This window comes from Monopterus albus, unplaced genomic scaffold, assembly GCF_001952655.1.
Source record: "Monopterus albus unplaced genomic scaffold, M_albus_1.0 scaffold236.1, whole genome shotgun sequence".
Taxonomy (NCBI): domain Eukaryota; kingdom Metazoa; phylum Chordata; class Actinopteri; order Synbranchiformes; family Synbranchidae; genus Monopterus; species Monopterus albus.
The window spans coordinates 445,796-470,948 of record NW_018128116.1 but is presented as its reverse complement, the minus strand read 5'-3'; the positions used below and the strand labels follow the sequence as shown (position 1 = coordinate 470,948).

The 25,153-nt window shown below is 41.8% G+C and overlaps 1 protein-coding gene across 1 annotated transcript in view; it reads left to right on the top strand.

Annotated features, from left to right (window-relative positions):
* Nucleotides 1-1,421: 1,421 nt before the first annotated feature.
* The window catches only part of shisa9a (shisa family member 9a), a 40,041-nt gene continuing 16,309 nt past the window's right edge, over nt 1,422-25,153 (top strand). Inside the window, exons 1-2 of the mRNA XM_020620391.1 lie at nt 1,422-2,348; nt 3,124-3,230. Of these exons, the coding sequence (XP_020476047.1) occupies nt 1,834-2,348; nt 3,124-3,230 (622 nt within the window). The 5' untranslated portion in view covers nt 1,422-1,833. The remainder of the gene's footprint in view (nt 2,349-3,123; nt 3,231-25,153) is intronic.

Here is a 25,153-nt window from a genome sequence, read left to right as displayed (position 1 = left end):
CTCCAGTTCGAATTTTTGATCTGAAAAGTGAGTAACGAATCAAATTCTATCATTTTATTCACACACAAAAATGACAATATTAACTAGGTGTTTACTAAGCATAGACAGATTTCAGTGATAGGTTAGACCTTTACAAAGGTAACGTGTAAACCAAGTGATTTTGCATTTGTTTGTGTTGTCCTGTGATCGCCCACAGCTTTTTGTTCCCCCAAAGGTTCAGAACCTTGGACAGAGGCACCACGGAGAGAGGTCGTCCTATATTCAGCATCCATTCATCCTATTTTTTCTCGAGAGGGGAAACAGAGCTCTACACAAGTCTGTTTTTAACACTGAATGAGGATTTCTTGGTGGTTGTGCTTCAAATAACTTTGAAATCCTTTAGTTGTCTTAGATTGGTCTTAGATTTTGTGGCTTTTTTTTTTTCAAATCAGCTCAACTCAATATAATTAAATTGAGGTTTAAGTATAAAAGAGTGCTTTGGCCTAGCTATAGGTTTTGGATTCGAAATCCTATACAGCGCAGCGCTCTCGCCGCTGCGCCCGGGTTGGAATCAGGTTTGCGTCAGGAAGAGCATCCGGCGTAAAACATGTGCCAAATGTCAACATGCGAGTCTCAGTGTGACTATTCAGTGTGGCGATTCGCTGTGGCGACCCCTAAGCGGAAAAAGCCGAAAGTGACATTCAATCCTATACAAACAGCTGCGGAAAAAAGCACAGTTGGTTTGGAAATACCTTTAATTATAAGATGTTTTTCAATTGGAAACCGCTTGGGGCGGAAGCTCTTCTATTCTATTCTATTCTATTTTATTATATTTTAGTTCCTAAATGTTATAGCACCCAATACTAGGTGAGAGAGAAACGGTATTTCGATCTTCTGTATGTCCTGCACATATGGTGCAATGACAAAAAAATCCTTGAACCTTGAACCTCTTCACCTTTCCATCTTTAAAAATCTTTCAGGCACTATGTCGGTTGCTTCAAGTTTTTAAAAATATGGCTTCTAGGTCAGGATAAAGACTGGATATTCAACAGCATTATTACTTAAGAAACCCTATTTTCTAGATAGTCCCCTTGGATCTAGTTGGCATGATGTCCTATGGCCAAAGCCCCTTTTTTTCAAAACGTATATCTCCTGCTTTTTGAATCTGTGCCGCTGCCCACTGTACCACATGTGATGTGTGATCTTAGGTTTTCAAAAACAATGGCAACATATGACTAAAATGCGTAAAGTGGAGAATAGTGAAAAGGCTCCCACGCCTTTTCTCGATGGCAAAACAGAATAGTGATTTGCGTATTCTGGGGCTTTAATCATAATATTTTACAACAAAGCCCCCCCCCCCCTCCGTCCTCCGTCCTCAGCCGTGGTAGTCTCCCTCCTTCCCTCTCTCTGTTTTCCTCCTCCTTTCCTTTTGCGCACCAGGCTCTCCCACCCTCGGCTCTTCTATTCGTTCACTGCGCTCTCATCCTCGGTGCGGCTTGCAGCCTACTATCTCTGCCTACTCCTGTGCGTAAGAGCGCACCGATGGCTATGTAAAGTGATGCAGTCCTAAAAACGCGAAACCTGAGCCTGCAAATGCCTTTCTGGGAAGACGTATGCGCAGCAGACAGCGCACATTAGAGAGCAGTTAGTTAGACTGAGTCAAGTTCATCCAACGGAGAGTTTTTTTTTTTATTCTGTGCATTTTTTGGATGATGATATGTTTGTAAAGACGCTCAACGGCGCGTTGCTATTTGGATGTATGTTTTTGGACTTGTCTGCATATCATGACCTTGCGCCCTTTTTCCTCTCTCCAAATCTTTTCGTTTCCGCCTGAAGTTGAACGGAGAAACCACAATGAGAGGGAAATACTTTCTGCTCTGCTTCTTGTTGCTCAAACTTATGGCTCTAGTGTGCAAGGCTGATGGGGAGCCAGGACTGCTCGGAGGATTCGTAGTGATCGCCACCTCTAACGGTTCCAGAGATACGGAAAGCGTGTCCGAGGAGACACCGCACACGGAGGATAAATGTCGGGGTTACTACGACGTAATGGGCCAGTGGGACCCGCCGTTCATCTGTAAAACGGGCAATTATTTGTACTGCTGCGGCACCTGTGGCTTCCGCTTCTGCTGCTCCTACAAGGAGTCGCGTCTGGACCAGAGCACCTGTAAAAATTATGACACTCCGGTGTGGATGAAGACCGGACAGACTCCCTACAACAAAATGAACAAGCTGCACGACAGCACCAAATACAAAACGAACGTAATTGTTTACATCATATGTGGAGTAGTGGCCATTATGGCTCTTGTGGGGATTTTCACCAAGCTGGGGCTGGAAAAGGCGCACAGACCCCAGAGAGAGAACATGTCCAGGTGAGTCTCTGACTCTCTGTCTTCCTTTCTTTCTCTCTCCCATCCGCCCTCCCTCTTTTTGTCATCTCTCTCTCTCTCTCTCTCTCTCCCTCCCCCCCTCTCTGCCTGCTTCTCTGCGCTTGTTTACAAGGAGACTTGCAATAGTATCCTCCGCACACACGGATATGGAGCGCGCAATGTGTCGTTTGTTTTTTCGCCTGTCCTTGTGCATGACAAAAGTAGGCGGTACAAACAGAATATCACTATAACATTATAAAACTACAGTAAAACTTGCTTGTTATGGATGTTATACTTCACATCCTGACTGTGGTTTCTGGGCAACCAGAACTTAAGTCATCTTGTGTATTGAGACTAGTGGATACTGCATGCTTTCTCCACTCCACTTTATCCACCGTAATAACCTTACGTGAGCTACTCTTCTCCCATCAAGCGGGGGCGGCTTCTTTCACTATAGAGCAAGGCGACATTCCGCTCCATTGTGTATCTGTCTGAATGGAGACCAGTGAAAACGCTACACCTTCATGGTGTAATGTGACAGTCATGGGTGCATGTGCGTTGACTGCGGTGAAATGCAGGACAGATGAAACCATTTTCCTTCCCATTCACCGGGGACATTTTTTCCCACTTAGTTGCACCTCGCAGTTTCATGAAAATGCTGTGCAGCAGTGCAGCCCAACTGAATAATTAAATTATGCACAGTTCCTCATGTCTGCACCCCTCATCCATCACCGCCTCTCTGTCGCTCTCCCTTCTCTTCTCTCTGTTTGTCTGACAGGGCCGTTGCCAGTGTGCTGCAGGGTGGGTGTCCAGGTGAGCAGTATCGTGGAGAGGAGGCCCTTGGGATGCATTCGCAGCACTATGTTTCCAGGCCCACAAACCTTCGTGAGTTTTATTTTTTTAATTCTGGGAGTTCTGGACAGCTCATTACTGGCTGTTGTGAACTGTGCATATAACAGCATATGGAAGTGTGGTGTGTGTCAGCAAAAAAAGCTGCTTATTTAAGGTGACTTGAATTTGTCCAGGCTGGTGTCACAGGGTTTTTATGTAGGCATTTGGAGTGATAAAAGGATGTGAGGGTTTCAGATCAAGTCAGTTATACCAGCTGGACTCACCAAGCTCATATCTAGTTAATGGTGCATAGTCAGAACATCTACAAAGGCAGAGTATGTGCAGCGAGAGAATACACATACACATCCCTGCAGGCTCAGTTCTATTTAGTTTCAAATGACAGCACCGGGATTTGTTTGATCTCATACCGGCCAGATATCAATCCATTTCATAACGAGCTAAAAAGAGAAGACCTGCCTGCTTTCTCTGTAGCTTCATTCGCTGTTTTTATTTTGGTACATGCCTGCATGAGATAGAGAAAGAGGGAGGTGTGTGTGTTGATGAAGAAGTGGTGGTAGTGTGTTTGTTTGTGGGGGGATTTGGGGGGAGTTTGAAGGGTGGTGGTGGTAGAATACACAGTCATCTATTTCTGTTGTGTCTTGTGGGCTGCTACAGTCCCAAGCTTCTTTGTGGTTCTTGCACCAAAGATCAAACAGTGGAATGCGTGTGCACACACACAGTCAAACATGCACAGACCTGAGCATACAGTACACAGACACATCATACACACATGGAAACAGTGGGTACACAGAATGCAGAATCCCTCAGATTTGCATCCGAGGTGCACTGTATATTTTTTGTGACAGAACAAAAAGCAGAACTTGAATTTCACCATAAAATATATCTGAGACAACGTGACTGTCTTCACTTTTGTTGTGTTAGATGACTGACTCTCCCTTATTCTTGTGTTACTATGAAGCTATACAGGAATGGCACCTAGTCCAGTTTCATCTATGTGATGAAACCACATTTTTGATCTGGATTTGAGTTATGAAGATCTATTTTTTGAGAAAAGTGAAAACATCTACAATAGTATTTATTTTTGGATGTGATTTTTTTTTTTTAATGCAGGTAAATGGGCAATAAGAATTTTGACGACATTGAGGGTTTGCTTTTCCTCGGGTTGAGAAAAAACGAGTACACAAGAGTAAAAAGGTATTTTGTTTTTGCTAATTCTTGCTGTTTATAGACATGAACCCTGATATTTTGTAATCATGTCAACAGCATTCCCAAATCTCCAACATTTTTCTTGCAGTTCACAGTTTGATGTTTACAAATTTTACATCTCAAATCATCACCAGTGATCTGGCAAGAAATTAGGGGATTTTGGAGCAGTGTTCATTGCTATAAAAAGTGTACAAGAAGGAAGTGGTGGTGATGGAGGGGGGTGTGGAGGGGGCCTGTTGAGTAACTACTGCTATTTGTGAGAATGATATAAATCCTACAGCAGCTCTACTGACAAGGTGACAGCCCTACTCAACATGAAGCACTACACTGCCTACACACCTCAACATCATCATGAGAACACAGTCCGCGGAAAGAGGGAAAAGATGATTGCATTTATTACAGTGGCTTGGTTTCAGAGGGGATGGGTGTCAGTCTCAAAAACAGGTGTGTGTTGTAATCAGTCTTTTTTCTCCCCCTCACTGTGGGGGAGATGAGATAGCGGGAGAGTGGTCACCTGGTGGCCAGGAGGACACTTTTGTGAAACTATTTAGAATATGGAACCTGATGCCTCTGATCCTTGGGCTTGTGGGTAATCATGAGGAATGCTATTAACCTCTGTGACCTGGTGCAGTCACCTGATTGGTTTGTACAATGCCACCATCAGCAAGAGATTTATCACAAGGGCAGAGGGAAGGAGTGGAATTAGGTATGGATTTGCCAGATAAGGACATGTTATTCTTGTTTTAAGTGATTACTGGAAGAAAAATAGACCATAAAGGGCAAGATGATTTTTCATTAAGATTGATGCTGTGAATGCACAAGACAGATGAGGGAAGGAGAGAAGAAGAGTGGACAGAGTGGCAACTGCAATGTACTACTAAGTGCTCAGGCTAAAAGAGTGCACATGCTGGTGCTCACAAAGGGAATGTGTGTACATGTAGTGCAGGACTGTCCTTGGAAAATATATCTTTAGCACAAACAACATATTGATTGTAGTTTTATGGCCAGATTCCCTTATTACTAGTGTCAGTGAATGTGGACTGGCAGGCCTCTACTGCTCACATAGGAGGAGAAAATCCCTTTGTACCTTGTCAGTCCCAGAATACTATTTGTCCACCACTGATTACAAGTATTTTAATTATTTCACTTAGAACAGCAAGCAAACGTCTATGTGCCCTGCTGTGTCTTATCACATGCACCACAAAAGTGAGAGATCTGCAGAATTGTTTAGAAATACAAAACCCTGAGGTTTGTGTTTGTTATGTCAGCAACCTGCTGCATTTCACAAATGGAAACTTAGGTTGCTTTGAAACCAGACAACCCACAAAATCCCCAGCCGGTCTGGCTGGCAGACGTTTATGTATCTCAAAACCCAGAGACTGTATGATTCCTTGTTCCTTCATTTTCAGCATCAAAGAGCTGAAAAGACAAAGACGGGTGTAATGGAGAAAGTGGAGGAGGAGAGAGCGAATGGTACAAATGATCTTAGTGGTAAAACCCAGACTGATGGCATTTGAAGCTCTAAAGGACAAGCTTTGTATTTGTCATAGGTTCTACATTAAAGAACACTTGTTTGTGTGGTTCTTGTTTGGATGGTCATGAAATAATCAAAACATATACTGAGCTATTACATGAAATTCGGGGTGACTTTCAACATAGTTTGTAACACTAGAAACAAGGTCATGAGAGTTTAAGTCTAATTGACAAAGTAGCAGCTAATCTCATTGTTAACTACACATATGGCACAATCCAACAAAGTTAGTCATGATATTTAATCGGTTAGTCTTGGGAATATTCCTCCAGACCCATGTTGTACTTCTTAAGTCTATAACTGTCATTTCGGGCATCGCCCTAGAGTGATTTACATGGGCAACACTTAGTTTTATTAAGTTAAAACACAGCTTCACTCACACACTCACTGTATATATGCCATACTTTGTAGTCACAACTCATGTCACCATTTGCAGGCTTAATTACCTCCCCATAGTTTTAATTTTTTTAAACATTCTGAGATGGGAAAAATGACATTTTAATAGGTTATTGTGCCTGAGATCATGGGCACAAGAAAAGGCCCTGTCTGCAAAATACTCCAGCTCCACTTTGTGACTATGTATGTGTGTACAAGTGTGTGTGGGTAAGTGAAGGTGTGCGTACGCACACAAGTGTGTATACAGTGCTTAATTGTGTGTTTGTGCGCAGTGCAAGTCAAAAGGACCTGTGCATATCTTCTGTTAGAAGTAGGTGACTGTGTGACCTTGTCTTCCCATCTGTCATCTGAGCCATCAGCGTGTCACATCTGATTGCTGAGTGTCAGAGCAGAAAAAAAGAGTTCCAGCTACTGAGTCTAGGCACAGTGGCACAGGCTGTAAAAACAAGCAAAGAGAGGCTGCGGAAGAGAAAATGACAGAGCTGGAGGTAGTTATCTGTGAGGCATCACTCCAGCTCTAGCTCCATTTGAAGCTCAGTTTCTGTCCTCATGTTCAAACAGGCAAGAAAATCAGGTGGAGTTGAAGCTGCATCCCTAAGTATTCTTTCAGTCTCTTAGCCTGCAGGAGAAGCAGCAGAGCTTCCACTATATCTACAGCTCGTTTTCTTTGATCCAAACCACTGAAGAAAATATTTGCTTGTTCCATTTTTAAATTTGTTTTACTTGCATTCACACTGCCTGTGTACAAAAACAACAAGGCTCATCATACATAAAATCACATGAGCACACACACACACACACACACACACACGTAACAAATTCATTGGACACATTTATTTGGAAACACAAACACATAACGTCTGTTATGTCACCCTAAATTTGGCTGAGCCACTTGCAACCAGGCAGTTGTTTCCAATCAAAAAACAATCAAATTTAGGCAACAAAGTAGAGATTTGGGTGCATTAGCTAATTTCTTTTCAGCTGTTAGAGGGTTTAGTTAGACCCAAAACAAACTGATGTCTTGTTTCTTAGCAGCAGTGTAAATTACAAATGCCTGGTTGGAACAAACTGTATAAAACGCAGCCATCAGTCGGAAGCTATCATGAGCTGACTAACGAGTCCCGGCTCTACGGCAGCGTCACAGTGGCACAGTGTCAAGTGGCAAGGTTGATGAGACAGTACCAAACAGGGATAACAAAGCACTAATGGTAGACAAAGCTAAACTTAAATTTGAGTCTTTTGGCTGCTTTTAACTTTCTCCATCTCAAAAAGCCAAACTGTTTTTAACCCTTGTTTCTGCTTTTTGTCCCACTGTCTGTGCAAAAGAACGTGACCTCTTTGGTCTGGCAGCCGCTGCTTCGAACTTTTAAGGTAAGGTAAAGAAGCAGGAATAACAACAGAAGGGCTGTAGGCAGCAGGGTGGGGGGTAGTATTGTTTAGACACACCACATTTTGTCCCATTATAACCTTAATTATGAAAGAATGTGTAAAATCTTAATCTACCATTAAACTTAAGATTTCTCTCCCTGATCTGTGACACCTTTGGTTAACAGCAAGTGCAGTTTGATAGTGCAGCAAACACTTGTTGTGCGGCTACTTTGTCAGAAATGCAACAGAGGAGTAACTGTTGTGTCTGCTGACATTGCAGCCAACGATACAAGGAGTATTTTTTACACAGCAGTAGGGTGCTGTAAAATCGGTTTCCCTGCTGAGGGGTTGGTGCTGTGCACACTGTTGTCTGAAACTCTTCATCAGATATCAAATGCAGAAAATTACTTTTGGTTTTTTGTATACATACAGTATTTTCAAATGATTCCAGCGAGTGTTAAGTAGGGTGACAACTCCACTTCGCTAGCCACCACAGGTCAGAGCAACTGTCTGACACACCTGTCAATGAAAACAAACATGCACCCAAGCATGCTTTGCTTTACGATTTAATATCTTATTAATGGACTATAACTTTCAAATTGCCACCAAACTTATTAGAAGAATTTAATTTAGCTGCTGATGCATGGTTAACGCTATCGCCTCACAGCAAGAAGGTTCCGGGTCTGAGCCCCGGACGACTTGATGCATCTTAGGGCATATTTGGATTCATGACATTAATTTGTGACAGGTGACAAAACTAATCAGACTTCAGTGTTCAGCCAGACAAAGATACTGTAAGCCACAGGCCCAGGTTCTGAGATACATCAGCTGCGTCTCATCTTCCTTTCCAGGGCCTCATTCCTGTGCCCTCTCTCTGCCTAATTATCTTAATATGAGGCCCCTCTGGAGCCCAGGGACACCATTAGACTCCTGTTTATTAGGGCCCTGGGGCCACACAACCAGAAAGAATCGACCAGCAGCAGACATCCACTCAGTTTAGGCACAGATGGAGGCTGCTCAGGGAGATGCCAACACAACTGGTGGAAGGAGGGAGACGGGGACTGAGGCTGGTGGAGATTTTAGAGAAGAAAGAATTTAACAAAAAAAAAAAAAAAAGAAGAGGAGCGAGAAATAGAAAAACCTTTTAATAAAAAGTTTATTTTTCCTTTTAATTTCCTTTTTGAAATATTAATGAAGTATGGCACAACCCTGAAGTGTGTCACACTCTTCTTACTGAGCTTAGGTTTCCTTGAGAAAGGTAATGTAAATTGGAACAAGCACTCATTCTGAGGACATTTAATGAAATCAAACAGTATTTTAATGGGCAGAGAGAGCAGTCTAATGCATTCCACCCGTCCCTTTCTGTCCTTATTGTTTTCCGTCTTCCAGTGAGTGATTTCCCAGCTTGTCATTGTAGTGTTGTAATAAGAAAAGTAATAAGGAAGGTGAATATCTTAACTTCTGATTGGTTCCCCCACCCACCACCACACACCTCACCCTCCTCATCAATATGAATTTGATCATTTACTCCCAAGAAGTCACATCTTGCATTTGGCAAGTAATTTGCGTGTTTCTGCATGTGTCTTACTCTATAGTATGCACACTTAATGTGCTCAACATACACTCACCGGCCACATCATTAGGTACACCTGTATAATTGTATGCACTTCAATGCAACACTTCCACCTCAACATCTGTGTTTATAAAGCTCACAATGTTTCAAGTTTTTCGTGAAAATGCCATAAATGTATAAATTCAATGATATGTTCATTATTGAGGTCATAGTTAAAGGTGGTGTTGTACTGGACTACCTGATACTCAGAGGTGTCTGTATTTTTATCCTCCCCAGCTACATATATGAAAGGGTTGGAATATTAGGCTATTAGTACCTAATAAAGTGGCCAGTGAGGGTGTATGACACACATATGTCAGGCAGAGAACCTGTGGTTAACTTCAGTCAAATTCTGAGAACAAAGATATTGCATCCATTTATCTTCATCCATTTCAGTCTCATTTAAATTTGACTGTTGGTCATGATACTGTACAGTACGTGCACACAGGCATGGGATAAGCAGACACACTCCCTATCTGTACATTTGAGCAGGTAGTTATCACCACTGGTTTCTAATTAACTGCTACACTGACTCTTCCTAATCAATTATTCCAATGAATGAGTTAAGCCTTTTGCAAATATTAGGATCATTTTCTGTCATTTGAATTCACACAGCATTTTAATTATTAACAAAGATAAAATGTAAACAGTTTTATTTGTAATTCATGGTTGTGTAAAGCTACAAGGGACCCATACCTCAATGCATATATATCCTTAGAGTTCTCATTACAGTAGCAGAGCTATTATGAAAACAGCTTTGGCCCTTATAACAATAACAAGCTTATTTTCTGTCAGACATACAGTACAGTGAGGCAAATTGAATCCCACAGCAGCATTATAAGTCTGTTTAGACTCCCTAACATGGAGCTGTGTAATCCTCTGTAATCTGCAGCTATTGTCAGTTTTCTTTTTAATACTGTTTCTAATGAGAAAATAGAGCTCTGATATTTCATGTTACCAACAACAACAGCACACATTCCTGCCACCTTTAACAGTATTCACAGGGGGCACATCTGCAGAAAGAATGTGGAGCAGCTCGACTAATTTCAACAAGTAGAAATCTGATTTGAATCAAAAATATTTTCCACACAGACTCTGCTGTAGCACCTGCACACCACAGGCTGTTACTGAGAGAGCTTTAGAGCTAGTTAGCCAGCAAGCAGAGAAGCTAATCAATTAGATAAAGGTAATGGATACATGGTTAGCTAAAAGAAATACAGTAGATGAACAACTGAAATACATGTAAGCTTAAAGTAATGGATACTATTTGCTTGAAATAAGTCAAAGTTATGGATAAACACTTGGCTAAATAGGTAAAAGTAACAAAAACCAGCTGAAGTAGTAATACATCTATATAATGGATCAACAACTGGAATAGCTAAAAGCAGGATAAACAGTCCAATGGTTAGCTAAAGGTAATGGATAAATTGTTGAAATGTCTAGCTTCTGCCACTGATAGTTTAAATTCAAATGTGACCAAAACAACCTAAACACCGACAATTAAACTCTATGAAAAAATATTGTGACACTATCCATTTGTACATAGTTAATAGTGTTAAATACCATGCAGTTAAATGCATTAGGACTAATGGTGAAGGGATACTGGAGTTTGTCTGGCAGGGCTTGTGGGTTTACGCCTGACAAAAAAAGTGGTTGGAAACCACTGTGTACACCTCATCACACATAATATTATAGAGACTAAGCTGTGTGCTGCTCAGTCACTTGTGCATGTGTCTATGTGTTTTTTTTTTCTTGGCTTTGAAAGCGAACAGTCTCTTTTGGGTGACGTGGCCAAAGCAACATGTTTTTCTTTTCTCTTCCTTATGCATACACATGCATATGGACACCAAAAAGCGCCCACACGTGTACAACCTCTATATATACACACACGTATTCAGTTCCAAGCCTGTGTTTTATGTGGCCTGGGAGAAGGTAGCAGATTTGCTTGGCTAGCTGACCGATGCCACCAGCAATGTTAAATCACAGGCAGAGAAAGCTCGTGCTAGGAGCAGAAGCCCCACCCCCACCATGCACCATCCATGGCACATGCACACCCATCACCAAACTCGGGGTGCGGAGGTCATGGGAGAGTGAGCTCCACCTCTTTCTCTCTCTGTCGCCTGCAGGCATCAGTATGGCCTGGCTCATTTAGCACCCTGCCCTGAGGAGGTAGGAGCACACTGGCAGCCTTCCCATCACTCGCCCCCCATTGCTCATACATACATATGGACACAAACACTGAAACATACAAATCAGGGACAGGCTTACATACAGCCCCTGCTCCCACCACCCCCACTACCCCATCCTGCTGGGTACTGGCCCATGGATGAGGGACATGTGGCTGGGTGAAATGCGTCATGATGCTGGGCTCTTGCTTCGACAAATCTTGTGCCTGCCTGCAGATTACCAGCCTGGAACGCCTCACAAAACCACAGAAAGAGTTCTGTTTTCCACCCTTTTCATTGCAGCAATTCCCTTGCTCTCTGCTCCTCAACAGCTTCTGGCCACTGTTACTTTTTCTCTTGGCATGTTTTGTCTCTTACAGCAGTAGCTGGTTACAGAATCCGTTCTTCTCACTACTTCCAGTGTTGTTTTTGTTGCAGTTTCTAAGTGATATTTCCACAGAGAGAAGCACAAGTGTGTCTCTGCCTGTAGCCTTGTACACTATATGCATGCAACAGGTTTAGAAAGCACTGACAAACATGTTCAAATTGGTACACCACAGCATTTTGTGCTGTGCAACTGGGAATGAATTTATAATGGAGCAACAGATCTGCCTCCTGGGAAGATTTAGACCAGATGATGAATGCTTTGTGTGTGTTTGTTTCAATAGCCTTTCTTTCAGCAAAGGTCAGATTTAGTCATTATTTCCTCCACATTTGACCTGAGACTGTTAATTAAAGCATCACACAGCCAGAACCAATGTCAAAGAAGACATTGAAGAAAAGGTATTCACACTGTTGAATACCTAATATCATGAGAAAGACGTTTCCAGTTTCTGGCTGTAGCTTCCTATTTAGTATACAAACATGAGTGTTATCATCCGTGTTTCCCGGGTAAATATTATTTCTGTGCATTAGCGGTTTCTAAGCTGATGGTTTGAGTCCTTTCCTTCCAAAAGCAAACTCTTTGTGCTTTGGAGAACCTGTTGACTCAAAATGGAAATTTGTTTTCTTGCCCTTTCATTGGCCATCATGCTCCAACTAATGCAAATATGCAAATGTACCATTTCACAATCTTCTTGTCTGATCACATGCAACAGCATGGTGCTGTGGCTGTGCACAAAGCAACTTAATGAGCTTCCTAATCCCAACAGACCTTTACCTTATTGAAAAAGTCAGAGAGCACATTCATTTTGGTGGCTGCCCAGTAAGATATAATACACAATACTGTGCCTATAATGAGGCATTCAATGCTTATTTAGGGCTATTATCATGAATAGAAGAGTTATCACATCCTCTAATTGTCTGCCTGGCAGCCTACCATCATGCAATTCTGTATGTCGTAGCATAGATGATAACCGTCTCCCATCACACTAGAAAGGTAGACAAGAAATAGCATATCAACTGCTGCAAAGAGTGGAGGAATAGGAATTCTAGGAAAGCATAAGAGACAGGTATCCAGAGGGAGAGGCACCTTTAGATGTGACTGTCAGCCTCACCTGCATGTAACGATTGAATCAATCCCCCTCAGGAATCCTGGGAAATAGAAGCAGATCTGAAAGTGTTTTTTCCCCTCCTATTCTGATATATGGAGCCTGATGGAGAGTAGTCGTACATGCCAACGCTCAAAGCTCGAGACAGAGGGAGAAATAAAGCGAGGGAACTAAAAATGAGATGGGTATAGTGCAAGTGGGGAATGAAAGATGAGAAAAGCAAGACTGAAAAGAAAGGAAGAATGGAGTCGACAGAGGGGAGGCTGAAGATGGATGCAGAGATCTATGCAGAGACCATTGATCTTTCAGGCCACTCCTGATATGAAAGTATAAAGACACAGGCATAGGAGATTCAGAGAAAGTTCCCTGTTGTGTTTCGCACACAGTGGCAACATATTTCTTTTGTGGCAAGATAGCTTCAGTGCACTGCCATTCATTTAGTTCAGAATTGGTCAAAAATTCCACTGTGTGCAAAGTCCCCATCTGCTGCAGCACCGGAGAGTCTCCTACATGCCAAGTGTGAATAAACTGTATTGATGTGAATGTGACAGGTGCACTAAAACTGCTCTGGTGACATGGTGGCCCAACTCCTTATGGAGACACTTTATGCTCCTTTTTCCTTTCATTTGTCACTTGTATGTTTGTGCATGTACTGTATGTATGCAAGGGTGCATGTTTGTATACATGTCTTTGAGGGTTAACAGTTCACGTAGCTGTCTGTCTGGTTCTCATGTTGTTTCAGAATCATAGTGAATTTCATCTTGCTGTACCCGAGTCTTTTAGTCAAGCCGTATATTTGTACTGATTTTAATCTGCACCTTCAATACCTCTCCACTACCTGTCTGCCAGTCCTATACTTCTTTTTATCTTTCACATCCTCGCCTCCCCTCTGATTGCGTACATTGTTCCACCAGGCTCTGCATCACCATAAGGTCAAAGTTAAAAGCCATAAATGATGTATAATTCATTCCACGCAGCGCTACTCGTGCAACAGTTTGGATTTATGTATGACTGCTTCCCCTGACCCAGAATATCTATCCCCTGGTACGTTACTAAATTATTATGTATCTCACACCATTCCAGCTTTTTTTTCTTTGTGAATATGAAAACAAGCTATTTTCTCTCTGTAATTTACTGCTAAATAATTCAGGCTAGCTGAGGTCTTTGTGAATCCCTGTCTGATTTAAGAAGTTGTTCTCAGCCTACTTTGAACAATGGGATTAGTTACATACAAGAGTAAAGGTTTTGAAACATTAATGACAAAGTTATATTATATTAAGTGTGGTAACTTCATGAACAGTAAATACTGTAAACACAACTTTGATAAACTCCCTCCCAACAGTGATTGGGTGTTCATAAAGTTAGAGTAGAGTGATATTTAGTATTTAAAAAAGTCAGAGGGCAGTGTCTTTTTAGCCTTTATAAAACAAAAACACAAGAGCAAAATGATTAGAAGCCATTTTCAGGTGCGGTATTTGCTGTAGTTTATGACACAAATGCCAACATTTCTAGTTACCTTGCAGTAAGAAACAAATGTTACTTCAAAAGTATTATTTGTTATCTAGGTCACTCTGGATTGAAGGATTACAAGTTACATTTAAAACTAGAATTATCGCTTTGTGGTTGTATGCCTCTGCCAACCAGTCAAATTCACTGGTATGGGCGGAAGTGAGCTCACTGACCTTTGACCACCAAAATCTAATCAGTTCTCCTTGAGTCCAAGTGAACATATGACAAATTTGAAGAGATTCCCTCAAGATGTTTCTGAGATATCGCATTCACAAGTATCATACGGACGGTACAGACAGACAGACTGCTCCTGGATGCTATCAGGGCTTTAGCTAACGTTAGAGGCTGTGTCCTCCTCTTTATTGGATTTAGGAAACTTTACACCAGCAACTTCACCCCATTACCTGTGATAACACTACATTCAGCAAATAAATCAATTTGCCCTCATCCTAACTAACTGACTCTACACTCCAATACAATAACAATGCTGCTTCTTTCTTTCCATGTCCTCAACAGATCATCAACTTTATGCCTGGGATCTATTAGCCTTAACTAGGCTTGCATGATAACCTGTATATAACCATCAAGCATATATTTATGAGCCCTTTTATAAGAAACACTGACATACTTTTTAAACGGCTCACTGAGCTAACAATAACTTTATTTACTAGTTAGCCATAGCTGTTAAATCAGCCAGTGGCAGTTGTCATTTCAGTTGCTAGAAATGAGAGCTGAAGTGTGCTTCTGTCTGAAATCAAACCATTTGTATACAAAACATTTAAGAATTAAAGTGGGAAATCTGCCCCAGTTTTCACTTTGAACTGCGGTGCATATTGCAGGATATGTACCATACTGGAATGAACTTTTCTTTTTGGATAATGATTAGAATTTATAGTAATGCTGCTTCTATATTTCAGCACTGCTAGAAGCCCCAGAAGCTAGGGTGTTGTAAAGCGGCTTGCCCTGGCATAAATTATTACAGCAAAATCCACATTAGTAGAAAATAAAGCAGCCCAACAGAGGCAGCAGGTCTTCTAAAAGGTAATCTGTTTGTTTATTTCTTGTTTGCTTTAATGGTTTATTAATGTCAGAATGCAACACCTTTAACAGCCTCACTATTTACCAGCTACTGCACAGTTTGCAGTCTTCATATAAGCCAATGTTTGGAAAGAGGATTAACATCATTATCTTCAGAAACACGTGTTCACAGTGCACATCTGCCAGACATGTATCAGTGTTAGTTCTGAAACATATTCAGGCCTCCTTTATTGGCTCCAGCCCTGCAATTACAGCCAGCAACCCTCAAAATGGAAGTTTTAATATCAAGTGGCTGATGTCTGATTACATTTGCTGCCCACATTTTAAAATTTTATAGAATACTATTGGTTTGAATATCAAAAGGCCGTCATGAAACTGCAGCACAAGCTTCCTTTGCCAAACATCATTTTGGCCAGAATCATTACCACCCCTGCATTAGCTCAGCACTAAATTATTTACCGTTTTCTGATTGCATTTGCCAACTGACATCTCAGGTTTACCCACTCCCAAGTCCACTCTCCCACACTGTCTACCCATCTGTGGTTGGAGGGATTTCACAAGTATCATGGCCACTGCTACAACATTTGTTTATTGCAGTGCTTATTTATCTTCTGGGATGATTTGTTAACAGCAGGAACAGGTCAGGTGGGTTGATGGTGGTAATAAGCAGGGGGGAGAGCAAGGAGAAAAGAAACAAGACAGGGAGAGACCGAGAGCAATGCTGGCTAAACCGTGTTTTTACGGAGGATAATTTTCCTCCCCAGAAGGCAGTGATTGGCATTAATTACCTAACAGGTGCTAACAGTGCTGAATCTCATAATTAACCAGTTTAAGATTTAGCTCGTTTGGGAAGACATGAGTATGAGATGATGGGTGCAAAAGTGTTGCTGTATGTGTGTGAGTGTGTTTAATTTGTGTACAAATGCAGCTGAGGAGGTTTCCATCATGACATGAACACATTTCTGAGGGAAACCCCTCACTGTTCTGCTGAATTTACAACTATATAAAGCCTAATGTGACGCAGGAGCAATGCAGCTGAACTACCCATGGGAAAATGGACCCTTCCTCATCATCACAAAGATGCTGGAAAAGGTTGGTCCCCACTGTGTGCAGGCCAATGAAGGTACAACAGGAAATTTCCTTCATTACATAGTGCATTACCACCCACGTCTAGGGGCCCAATACATTAAACCTGGTTACATATAATGATCAGATGCTGTTCAGACCATCTTCAGTGAGTACTAGAGGCCCTAATGTGTGCAGGAAAGCATTCACAATCAACACTCCACTGCACTGCTGCCACCCATAAAGATGGGTGAACTAATGATGCTTGAGCCAGATTGTTGGTTCTGATCCAGGTATTTTGTCCATCAGTCTAACAAACACTGTGCTGGAAGGAGAAGTGAAACATGTCTACTTCCCAGAATCCAAAGGTGATGTCTTGCTTTGCCTGACAAACTGTCCCAAACCCAGAAATATTACATTTGCAATTATACAAAACAGGCAAAAGCAGAAAAGACTTTTGAGACCTGGAACTACAGTGCTTTTTCACTATTTTTTTTTGGGGGGGGGAAACAAATTCAGCAGCCATTTTGGAGATGGCAGAAGCAGCAAGCCTATTGCCAACAGTCATGCCACATTTGAAACCACCAAGACTATTCTTTTGCTCTTTCCAATGTTCAGTAGCTGATTTTAAATAACTAAAGGTCTTTCAGACACATGTACTCAGGTGACATACAGCCTGGTAGCATGTAGAAATGTTCTAAATCAATTGGCCATTCTGTGTTTGTCCCCTTCGTGTTTCTCACTCAGGGCTCTGAGTTAGTTTTGGAGTGCTGCTGACCGTGCAGGCCATTTCCAGCAAGGTAAGGTGGTGGTGGGGGGTGGTATTGTCCATATGGGGATTTCCTTATGACCCACTTCTTACCCCCATGCTGTTGCACAAAGCCATCTCTTGCCTGCCTCACCCGCTCTGCAGCATTCATCAGGCAGAAGGACGTGTCTTTGTCTGATCACACTGGTTCCCTCACACTCCCTGTTGCCAAGACACGGAGCGATGCAGAAGAGCTGGTGGTTACATTGCCACTCTGCAGGAACCATCGCCTTGCACAGACCATCACATGAATGCTATCAAATAACAGTCAGCAGACATACAGTGGAAAAACAAGCGTACTTGTATGAAAAGCAGCTCTAAACTGTTGCATAAAGAAATGTAAACATCCGTGTGCTTCCATTCATCAGGGCAAACGTGCAATAGCATATAATACATTATACACTATTTTGTTATTTGCACACTTCTTCTAGCTACTGTCTCTCCTTCAAAGACAGTGACACACAGGCATAGTCACGCAGAACGCTTTACACAATGACGCACACACAAACGGTACACTTTGCCAGTGCTTGTGTTCTCCTGTTTACAAATAGAGCGAGACTGCTGTTCTTCTATAACCTAACTCCCTTCTCCTTTTTCACTTGCATGCCTAACTCTCAGAGGGGGTATTAATGTCTTGCTCAAGTCAATTCGTGCAGCACAGCCTTTGATAGGCAGCATATTTAGTTTATATTGCTAATAATAGAACATCACTGAGACATCTCTGTGGATGACTAGGCAGGTCGTGCAGTGGAGTATGGGATTCACTTATGGGCTAATCTGTCCCTCTTAGTGCAATGCTCCCTTGGGGCCACTCTGAGGTTTCTGGAATAATACCCCCCCACCCCCAAATTATACATCTTTCACGAGCTGGTAAGAAAGCCGGAAAAGGTATCAGATGACCTTGAGTGTGCAGTGTCGCAGCAAAAGTTTGCCAACCTGCTCTTTGAGCTGCAGCTAGACAACAAGACACAGGCAAATTTATACTCAGGAAGCTTTCGACAACAGATGGACGGAGAAAGCAGGGGACTGAGAGAGATGAGGAGGCAGAGAGAAAAAGAGAAGACAGATAAACAGGTATACAAAAAAACACATGGATAAGTGTAGGTTGCCTACCATGTGCTGATATCAGACAGGCATATGGCAGCAACGCAGAGGCTGAGGGAGAGGAGAGATCACTAAACAACAGGCCTCTCTCTATGGTTCTGAGGTAGCCTCCCTCCTATTAAACTAATGCCACATCTACAGACAAGCAACACAAATGATCACATTTGATTTAAGCAAATTACATTTTCACAAGCCAGTCAGGGGCACACACAAAACATACAATTCAGTTTTTCAGCTTTGGTGAACTAAAACCCTCCCTTCAGTTTACCCCTGGTGAGTGAACAGAAGGCAAAATCATAGTTTTTAGCTAAAGGAGGAGAGAGGCTGGAGACAGATTATGTACCTCACAGATGGAGCAGAGTGCAGGATGCAAGGCTATTCTGCTGCCTCGCTCTGAATCGCTTCATCATTCATGTGTTCTTTCTTATGGCTTTTAGGAAGTAGAGGAGCAGGAGGATGTGAAAGAGAAACAAAGAGAGGAGTGCGGTTAGAATGTTATTGTTGAAGAAGCTTCTAAATGTCATAAAGTCTGGGAGCAAAACAAATCACAACCTGTAGATGATGATAGAGTGTCGTGCTATTGAGCTGTTTGTGCTGGGAGCCAATTTTAGACAGTATGTAACAAGAGGTTATTTGTGTTGTTGCTCTCTAGACATGCACCTAGAAGCCATTTTAGTGCTCACTAAACAAAAAAAATCCTGTTAATGGCAATTTAGGATTGATTAGATTGTTCTGATGCCGCATGAACTGCATGCACTTTAAACCATTACTGTTTCATTTTAATTCAGTCCACCGGAATTCTGCAGTTACTATTGTACAGTTTTCATGCTGCTGCTGCTGCGGAGGGATGAGCGAGAGGGAAATCTGTCTCCTGCCCTCTCTTGGCTTCGAAGGCCAAGAAAAGCCGCTCACAGCTGTGCTCTGACACTTTAACCTGCCAAGGGCCAGGTGCAGCGGACTAAAGCTTTCAAACATAAAGTTCCTCTCTGTGGGTCAGAGACTGCAGGGCAAACAAATCCAGAGGTTAGAATTAATTAAACACCATCAGCTATCAGAATCCCACCTTCAGTCTGTCTGCTGTGTTACAATAGAGACTGCAGGATTAAGTATTAAAGCGAGAATGATATATCAGCTTAGCTCCTCTTAAAATCAGATACCAGCTATAAAACACAACTAGCAACTATTCATTCAATAGGAATATACTGTAAAAAATTTGTTAGGAATTTGTAACAAAATAATTTAAGGGCAAATAAGTGACTTACTAGATTTTGTGGCCTCCAAGAGTTAAGCTCCCACATTACCCATAATGCAGCTGGGCCTTTCAGCTCTTCCTTACTTCCAAAAATTTCCAGACCTTCAGTTTGTAATGCAGTTAAAACTTTTAAGTCTCAAGCCTTCAGCTTCATATTTTGCCTTATACTGTCAACATAAATTCTAAACTACCTGACAGGCCCTCGCAAGCAACTGCTGGAAAGCAGCGTCCTGCCTGTCTCTTTCTGGTAGTATCTGGCGCAGCACTGCTGATATGTTGTCAGAGGTGTCAACCCCCCATGAGGACTGACATCATCATCACCATTTCACACTGCCTCCCTCCCTATCTGCCTGTCTCTGTCTCTCTCGCTGCATCTCTAGCAGCATGTTGCCCTCAGCTGATGGAGCGGTAGCCCACATTGCTGACTCATGACACTGGATGAGAAGGAAAACAGCATGGCCCAGTAAGGCGAGGTGGCACCGCAGTGGTAGCATCTTAACAACAAAGGAGAAAAACTAACTCAGAGAAAGAAGAAACAAAAAGTTAGTAGGGGACAAACATGAAAGATGCAAACTTTTCAAACTGTCCTTGTATTCTGGCAAAAATTCATTAACAATCAGGGAATGACTTAAATGTAGAATGTTTTTCTGTGAGAGATGCACGAGATTGTTGAAAAAAACAATAGGCCCAGATGTTATTGCGGATGCTCTTGTTTCTGTGAGTGGTGCTCCATCATCATGATGAATAAGGGCTCCTCTTTGTCAGTCATGTGCTTTAGCAGAGCAGGTATTTATTTCTGTTTTTGCTGTCTGCATGTCACACTCTCTCTGTGGCCAGGTGATTGATGAGCCCAGTCACAGGGAGGAACACCGAGTCCGTAGCCACCGGAGATGACTGCCCGAGGCACTTATGAGATACAGTGATGCGAGAGAAAACTGCATACTGAGTTATTGAAATATCATGTAAAGGACATTTTGGTTGAAATTGTAACACAAGTCTATGATTAGCCCTTACTGGGACTAAATGAAAAGAATCTAGTGAGGAGAAATCAAATATTTCACTCTTTTTTAAGAATAAAATTGGTCTTAATAACACTGACTTGTTTGGAGGGATGCACCTATCCAATGTTTATCCAATACCAGTGTCCTGTTTTCTCCAATACCCCACTGCAAAACGCCCTGGGCATATTTTTATGTAAGGAAACATGAAGGATTGCTGTAGCAAGTTAATACACCTGATAGCACAAACACAGGTGTGCTAGACATAGGTATAGACCCAACCCTACCATGAATGAATGTGTTTACACTGAGATGTGAGCAGCTGAGGCTGTGTTTAAGCTGAATAGGCAGCACAGTGGAGGGAAAACATTCAGAGAGTCTTATGGGACAGTGATGCTCATTATCATAATTGTTCTCATACTGATATTGATTTTTTTTTTTTAAATATTCCCACAAAGCTTACCTTTACAACCCAACTTCCTTAGATGGAAATATTTCTAGATAAAACAGCTCCCTTTATAGATATCAGACTGATATCCTACTATTGATTCAGAATTTTAACAATGGCCTTTGAGACTCATCTGAGTCAGTGCATTGTCCTGTGACATGAATATACAAGAGGGAGACAGCTGTTGAATCCTGCTGTTAATACATCACTCTGAAGAGGAGAGAACAAAAAAAATTAGGAACAATGCAAACTGATAGCACTTCAAAATGAGGAAGGTATGACAGAAGGCTCTAATCATAAAAGGGTGTAGCACAAGTCATTGTGCTTTCAAAAGCTCAGGGAGGAACAATTAAGGTTAGATAAGCTATTCTGTCTGCTATCATTTCCCGACGCCATTTCCCATGACAGACTTTTCAGTAATACAGTTCCTCTGCATCACACTCCTATCTGGTTAATGGTCGGTCCTCATGAGAATTACTCAGATACTGTACGTGTTTGGTTTTGGAATCGAGCTGGCTGCACACATTCGTCTGCATCCTTCAAGCATTTCACAACACTGTCTCCACTGAGCCTCCCTTCCAAGCTCTCTCTCCGTCACTCCCTCTTCCTAAATATGAGTATACTGATGCACTAATGAGCAAAGACACAGCTAGCAGCATATGGTGATGATAATGAGTTGAACAATGTTTGGAAAATAAGGCCATACAGTATATAGGGCTGAGGATCTGACACAGATAGATACAGGAGGTTTGTGCACTGAATGCCACAGGATGTACTGTAGATTCCTCATAGCATTGCACACCCAAGGTGTCTGCATGCAGGTGCTCCAGTTTCCACAGCCCAAGGACATGGCAAGTGAGTTCGACTGGCAACTCTAAATGTCCCACAGGTGTGAGACATAAAATACACCAGTAAATATCTGACTTATGATTTTTTTAAAGCTTTTACGAGTCTTGAAAAAGGCGGCTGCTAACAAGTGACTAAATGAGATACAGAGGTTGTCAGAGATATTAAATCTCATCAAGCCACATAGGGAGACTCATATACTCCCTACTCCGCCTTTACAGCCTTGCTGTATTTAAACTATGAAACTCGGGCACTTGCAAACTATTCTAACTAGCTGACAGACCATAATCACTAACTAGATCAGGTCACGCTATATTGAAAGGATTTTGTAGATGTAAGTGCACTAAATCAAATTACAAGTTGGAAGCCGAGGTGGTAAAATTGAAGTCATGGGACTGTGGTGTAGTTTATTAATAAATCCAACAGTTTTTATTTTTTACTTCTGGTAATCATATTCATAGGCTTCAACAGTCAAAATTTGGTTTATTTGTGAAGATTATCTTGCTGAACAAAACACGCAAGTGTCTCCTACCATTGTTTGTCACTGATCTTATTTTCTGCAATAATCCAAAAGGCTCTGTAAAAATCCCATTGGTTGTTTTGTTGGAGGAACCAGGGTGATGCCAACTTCCGGGTTGACCTACAAAAATACATCATCCCTACGGGTCTCTAGAGCTGATGGATGGATAAATAAATGAAGGCCCTTGCCAGTGACATGTTTTTAATTTAGTAGTATTCTTCTCAGTTTTTGTTTTTAGATGTACATTACCCCCACAGCTGTCAGATGATTTTTAACCTGTGTTCCATTTTCACTGTGAGGAAATATGAATATACAGAGAAATAGACAGGACCCTACACACAGGGATGTGTGCACATGGGTCAATGATATAGCCAGGTCAAGAGCTCTTACAGCTAAACTTAACATTTTAGAAAATGGTTAGCTGTAGTCTCAGGAAGCATTTCTGGGCATAGCTTTAATATAATCGATCCTAATATCACAAAATTATTTACTGCTGCTCCCAGTTTACACTACAAGCAGCTTTGCACAACTGCACACATCTCATCCTTCATTTTCAGGCTCTGTTTACACATGTTTTCACTGCCGGTGCAGACTTTTGTGTCATCATCTATTCAACATCAAAATGACATGCTGAGTTATAGGAAACGATTACTCAAATTTGCCTTTTTATCGGACTAGAGCAATTTTCTCAATAAAACATGCATGCTTTGACAGTGGCTAACAAAGCTGTTAGGATGTGACCTAGAACAAGCTCAAAGAAACCAAACAGCCACATGAAGAATAAGTGGAGAGAGATGAACAGACAGGCCAACAGAGCAGCAGGCAGCATAACATAGGTTGCATAACAATGACTCTTTCAGTACAGTACAGCCAGCCTGCCTGTTGATATGTGGGCGCGGGTGACTGTGGGACAATGCGAACTCGCTGTGTGCTGTAGAGCAAATACTACACAAGAGAGTACTGTTGCCATGACAAGTGAGAGGGGAAGAGCGAGATGGAGAGGTCTGAGTAATGACAGAGGCCGTTTTGCAGCTGAAGAAAAGAAGAGGGTTTATCCATTTGCAGAGTGAGGAGAAACAGGCAATAATAGATGAGTCAGCTGCTTAGAATTTTCCATGCCGACTCAAACAAAAATCAAACACTGTAAAGCAATGGAGCCAAGCCAAGCATGAGGTAGAACCCCTCCTACTTACATGTACTCACTTCATTTCATTTTCTCTTGCACACACACACACACACACACTATACCCACTATACCGTGCACATCAAGGGACAGAGTTGAATGTGTCGTCTACCCTATTTTCGCCTCTTCCATGTGTAGCCGAACAGAATATGTTCTTGTGTGGGACATGAGAAAAGCAGAAATGGCATTTCCGTCCCGGGAGGGTTGCCTCCCAGCGCCATGCTGGATTTCTGGCTTCTCATTGTGGAAACAGCGTGGCTTTGAAATCACTCTGTGGTTTGGTGCTCTGAAACTCTGCCTCTGCAGTGCTGTGTAGTGCACACTCATGTTGTGACTGCGCTGCCTGTTACCTGGCAGCCATAAGCCCATCATCCACACGCCGTCTCATCAGAGCCATTACGTTTACTGTAGTGCTGACATTCTGAGCCTTTGACCTGCAATGCAAATTTGTGTACCGTCGATGTTTTTCTTTAACGTCAAAATATAATTCAAACTGTTTGGGTACATTTAAGGCCAAATGAAAGATCAAATCAACAACTTTCCCCCTGAGTTCAGTCCTCTATGACGCTGTTATTTAAACACATGTTCAGTTTTCTCACACTTCTGCAAACAGCCAGTGTTGTGTAAAAAAAAAAAAAAAAAAAAAAAGGACATAAAGGAATTGATATCTTACACAACCAGATGTCCATCTTGTCAATGTTACAGAGGTCTGAGAAAAATCATAACTGACCTTTACAAGTCTTCCGGCAGCCATCAAACTGGCTGTGAGATGGAAAACACACACCTATGAAAACTGGATGGATACCTAGATGGATTTTGATTACAAGTCGTGACTCTGCACTCAGCGATCCATGCTTCAGTGGGAAAATGCCACAAAGCAGTTCCTTTATGCAAGTTCCTTCAAATTTTCTATCCTTAAATTTTATGTTTGTGCGCTAGCACTACCCTCGAGTTAAAATTTTAGTTAATAAATAAGCAATTGGTGTTTAGTCACAGGAGACTTTTCCATGTAGCTAATAATGCAGGGAGTCTTACACACTATTGTAAACTAACTCACACTTGCTTTATTTTACCTCTTACCTTTTCTATTATAACTAACCTTGGAGCTTCAACCGTTTATACCTTGTTGAGATTATGATTTTGTTGAGTATAAATATAAGTAAATGTAATATAGTTTGAAGGTATGTCACACTGTGCAGATTGTTGTAACGGGGGGCGTCATTTTGTATTGTATTTGCCTGCATACATTCTTGTTTTGTTTGGCTAAAAAGCATCTTAAATCACTTAGATTTCACTTTACTGGCTGTGGTCATTCCAAACGGATAACCTTAGCTGACTGTAGCTAACTCGTAGAGATCCCATTGATGAGAGCAACAAGCTGAAAAATGACAGCACACCCTGACAACATTTTTGTTGC